Below are 5,350 nucleotides of genomic sequence, written 5' to 3'. Positions count from 1 at the left end.
TAAACCATGAACCCGAGTCATGGAAGGTTTAATAAAATTTTGATATACCTTTTATTCAGCTTATATACTGGTATAATTCTGTAAACCTTCAATCCGATTTAATAAAATCTTTTGTTCAGCTTATATAACTTTTGTTCTCTATTACTCGTATATAAGTTTAATAAAATCTTGATGATGCTTGATCAAATTATAGAAGGCGTAATTATATAGTTCAACTTGGCTACATCGATATTTATTAGAATTGAACTTGAACCAGAACCCGACTCAACACTAACCCGAACCCGAATGTACCATCTTGTTAACCCATCCAAACCTGACTCAACATAACCTGAACCTGAAATTGAACCCGGTCTGATTTTAACTCGATTGAACCTGATCTATATCCGATTAGGTGAACGACCCGTTATTACTTGAACTGAAATTGACCCAACGTGAACCTGAACCTGATCTGAAGCTAGATTGACTCGACATAACCCGATCCCGATTTAACCCGAGACCTAATTTGACCCGACCCAAACCCGATTTGAATATCCGAATTGACAACTCTAGTTTGGGCCCATTTGGATAGACAATGCAAAACCCCAACCAGCCATCTTGGTCTATGTCATCAAGACAATTTGAAATGGACTTGTTAGGAAATGAGTACTAAACTACTCTTTCCTTAATTTTTTTTTTAAGATGTTGCACTTAGTTTTAGACAATCATAAATTCTCAAGAAAGACGGAAGTACGTTAATTTATTGTAAGACTACGGGTTAAAGTTATCTTAAAAGTATTTAAAGTTACCCTATATACGTAGTACTATAAAAGTTATTATTCTTTTTTTTAATATATAAATTTTATCTTATAAAAAACTTACAATGTATAAGATTAATCCTTTAATATATATCACGAATCTATAAGAAATCAAGATCATATACGATCATACGATTCATACCCAACAAATCAAGTTACTTATTCAAACTACTGAGGCTGAAAAGATTTGGATGGAAAGACAAGATTGTTTTAACATGTTCACTGACTTCTCATCCAGTCAAGATCTAATTACTAGTACAGTATGATTTAGGCCAGTAACAAAAATATTAGGCCAGTACTTAAAACCAAACTGATTTCACCACAAAATTCCATAAATTCAAGCATAATTATTAATTAAGCTTCACAACCTTGAGCATTTGCGCATTACTTAGAAATTTCAGTTTTTTCCAAACCTATTATTTTAGCATTTTGATAAGAATGCAAGACAACACTATACAGCTTATATAATCTAATTGTTAGCTTAGGTTTCAAATGTATGTATGACTTCCACTTCCTTATTGATATATAATTTTTGCTTTGCATCCCAAATTTGGATCTAATTCAACAACAGAAAAAATTCAACAACAGACATAATTCGTCATAAGGAACAAGTGTGCGGAATTAAATTAAAGTAATATACTGGGAGTAACCTTAACATATTGCAATTTAAAAATGAGGGCGCTCTACCCACAAGGGAGGAGTAATATCAAAATTGTGAAGGACCTTCATAAAATCGTTCAATGACTTTTCTTTCCTTCAAGCTGTAAATACCCATATCGGTTCCTCCATTGCATACACTCGTACTACGAAATGTTTCGATATAAACATCGGTAAAATATATGCAATCAGCTTTACAACCATGTTTATACGATGATGCATCTACAGAGAAAGTAGAGTTAAAACCCAAGAATATAGCATGCTCACCCACACCCTTGACTTGTTTGAATTTTCCATCGTTCACATTCAACTCGAGTATGTCAAATGAATCGGTGTAATACTTGTCTTCATCCTCTTCTCCAACATCACCCATGTAAATCTTCCTCAGTATTACCAACAAAGTGTTTTCTACTTCTACCAAGTATGGAATGACATCTAGGTGGCTATCAAGGTCATCACTTCGAAGCGGAACATCAACAACAACTCTAGGTTGTCGTTTCATTACCTCACTTCCAAATGCCATTACCTTTCCGTACAAATCTATGGCATAGAATTCTTCTTTAAAGTAACAGACATCGAACACTTGATTAATAAAAAAATGCGCGTCAGGTATACTCCACTCGGCCTGCCCAGGTCTCCAAAAGGCCAACCTTTGGGTTTTGTCGAACATTGTTGCAACAGCAAAATCATCACCAGAAGACGACGGCCTAGATGATATGAAGAATTTGTAATACACAAATAAAGATGTAACCTCATCCACTAATTCAATTTCATCAAAATGCAATACCTTTGGAAGAATATTCGGTAGCTTGATCACTTTACTAGAGAAAGGATCAAAAAGGGTGATGTTATGATTACTGAGACTAGTAGAAATAAGCCACCCTTTCGAAGTGAAAAACTTCCATCGGTCATCATGAGGCTCAGGCACATTGATATTACGGAACATGTGTTTGGAGAGACTGTAAAGTCTGCGGTGTGAATTATTGGGAGGGTCGGCTAACATCAACCAAGGAAGTTGGGTGTTTTTATATGGACAGAAGTGGTTGACATCCTTTATTGAATTTCTCCAAGTTGAACAGACCAACCCAAAAGCATCAAAATCTTCTGAACTTTCAAGATGCTCCATTGCAATTTTCCTAATAATTTCTTCAGGAATTTCACTCCAATTTACCATGCTTGCTGTAGCCTTCAAAAGGGAATAATAATACAATCAATCAGAAAAAACAATTGCTTTAAAAAAATATAGGCAGTATGTGGGAGAGTTTTATATAGTTTGGGTTAACTTTTTGTAAGCTATATTATTACAAAGAAGCAATTCAACTCACAAATTGATTGCAAATCACAATTCATATTCAATAAACAAATTGATTACAACCCAAAATTAGAATTCAATCAGCAAACTAAATTCAAAAAAAAATTAATATGAGTCTTCTCAATCAAATACGAATTCAATTATCATCCATACTTGCCGTTGCATTCAAAAAGGAAAATAATTTTATTATTTACAATCAATTAAAACAATTAATTGCTTTAAAATTTAAAAATCAGTGGCAATTTCAAGATTATACCACGTTTTTTTTTTTCAATCCGTTTAAATGTTTAATTAGGAGTCCTTCACATATCGGAAACATTGCATTATCATTAAAACAAGAATTCAACAAACAAAGTGATATAGAATCACTTATACATATTCAATAAACAAATTTATTGCAAATCACGATTTAAATTCATAAATCATATTGATTTCAACTCAGAAATAAAAATTCAATCAGCAAACTGAATTCAAATCGACAAAATCCAAGTAACAATTTAATTTTTTAAATCACAAATACAATTCAATTAAGAAACAGGATTCAAATCAACTAAAAATTCAATTAACAAGTGGGAATACAAATTCAATCAACAACTTGTTATCAGGAATTAATGTTAATTTAGAGGTAAATATTAAACTCTTTTCAATCAAATACGATTTCACCTTCCCCTAAAAAAAAAATACGATTTCACCTTCCCCTCAAAAAAAAATACGATTTCACCTTTTGCCTCAAAAAAAAAAAAAAAAACGATTTCACTTCACATCAACCAATCAAAAAAATAAGAGTAATTTAGAATCACAAATACAAATTAAATCAACAAAATTGAATTTGCATCCAAAAATATATACAATTATACATATAGGAAAAAAACAAAAGCAAAAAATAAGTTCAGAACTCAAGAACTCGGAGGCTTACAGTAGAAGAGTTGAAACAAGACCATGTTATGGGTCCAGCCCAAGTTATGGTAAAATGTTCATTATTTTGGTCTTCATGAATGGCCCAAATTTTATTACATTTTACTTGTTATTAGAGCATTGCCATCAATGAGGAAAATTTTCCTCATGAGCAAAAATGTTGAGCAAAAATGATGAATTTGGTACTACAACAATGAGGAAAAAAAAATTTGCTCATGAGGAAGTCCAAAAATGCTCATAGGATGAGGAAATCTGATGATGAATAGTGTATAGTGGGCCCCACAAAAATTACTAATCGCAGCTTTTTTTTTTGCTGAGCCCACCCCCAAAACGACGTGTTTTGGGAAGCTGAAAGAACAAGCTTCCATCAAAACGCGTCGTTTTGATGGTTGCTCAGGAAAAAAAATATATAATTGCAGCCGCTGACAGGGCGCGTCAGCAGCGCCAATGAATGGCTGACACGCGTCCTGTCAGCATTTCTTACCCAATCAGAAAATTCCTACCGTTTTAAAACGGTCACATATCTAAACGGCTATTTTCGTTTAGATATAATTAAAAAAAAAAAAAAAAATTCACAAACGGTCTTAAAATTTTTTTCCCTACAAATAGACATCCATTTTGACATATTTTGACAAACTTTTAAAAAGCACAAATTTTTTCTTTTGCTAATTTTCTCCCAAATCTACTTACATCTAAATATTATTTTCTTATATAAATTTGAGAAAGGCTATAATTTAAAAAAAAAAAAAAAAAAACCCATAATTTTGTTTCGTTGTTTTAATTATAATTTCGGAGCAGTTTTGTTGTCAAGTAATTATTATTGTTGTTTATTTAAAAACAAAATTTTAATTTCTATTGTTAAGTTAATAAAGGGTTTTTTTTTGTGTTCCTAAGTAATTTGTTTTTTTTTAATTAGTCTAATATTTAATTAATACGTTATGTTTATTTAATTTTTTATTGTAATTCCGGAGGTTTTTTTTTTTTTTAAAATAAAGTAATTATTATTGTTGTTATTTTAACATACAATCTAATGGATCCCAACAACCCTAATTACTATCATCTTTCTCAACATTTTTCTGATTTAGGAGAAGATTTCATCACTAATCCCAATTTTCAACTATTCCTAGGAAGATTAGGCAACCCGTCTTTGCAAAATTTTGATCACCAACAAACACCTCCACAAATTCCTAATCAAAACAGTTACTATGAACAACAAACTCCTCCCGTTACTGTAGGGAGCAACTCTGAGTATGATGAGAGCCAAGAAGAAGCTGTTCCGGAGACACCTCAATACCCTCCACCACCTCCTAGAATACCGACCAACCAACCACTAGCTAAAGCAAGTCGCATTTGGTCAGTTGCTGAAGATGAAGCTCTAATTGGGTTATACCTGAAAATAAGTGGAGACGCGCTTGTTGGTACGAACCAAAAAGCATCTCACCTTTGGCGAAAAGTATGTGACGCTTATAATGCAGCTCAAGCAGAGAAGCCGCATATACTACCGCCAAGACCTTTGAAGAGTTTAGAGACACATTGGCGAAGAATGGCAGCTGATTTGCTTCAGTGGACTAGTTGCTATGAGGAAGCGGGTAAACTTCCAGAAAGTGGAAGTGGTTACAACGAAGCTGATCGAATTAAAAATGCATCAAAGTTGTTTTATATCTCCACTAAT

General features: G+C 32.7%; 1 protein-coding gene across 1 annotated transcript; it reads right to left on the bottom strand.

Annotated features, from left to right (window-relative positions):
- Positions 1 to 1,329: 1,329 nt before the first annotated feature.
- Positions 1,330 to 4,400, bottom strand: LOC145582564 (putative F-box protein At5g55150). The gene is made up of 2 exons (XM_081639551.1): positions 3,680 to 4,400; positions 1,330 to 2,637 (listed from the first exon to the last, which is right to left on the bottom strand). The coding sequence occupies exon 2, from the start codon at positions 2,623 to 2,625 to the stop codon at positions 1,501 to 1,503; it is 1,125 nt and encodes a 374-aa protein (XP_081495677.1). The 5' UTR covers positions 2,626 to 2,637; positions 3,680 to 4,400; the 3' UTR covers positions 1,330 to 1,500.
- Positions 4,401 to 5,350: the final 950 nt, after the last annotated feature.

The sequence above is a fragment of the Chenopodium album genome, chromosome 2 (assembly GCF_948465745.1).
Source record: "Chenopodium album chromosome 2, dcCheAlbu1.1, whole genome shotgun sequence".
In the NCBI taxonomy this organism is placed as follows: domain Eukaryota; kingdom Viridiplantae; phylum Streptophyta; class Magnoliopsida; order Caryophyllales; family Amaranthaceae; genus Chenopodium; species Chenopodium album.
This window is presented reverse-complemented; position numbering and strand designations above follow the sequence as displayed.

Excerpts from the sequence above, each read along its gene's own strand:
- LOC145582564 (XM_081639551.1), bottom strand. The coding sequence starts at position 2,625 with ATGGTAAATTGGAGTGAAATTCCTGAAGAAATTATTAGGAAAATTGCA.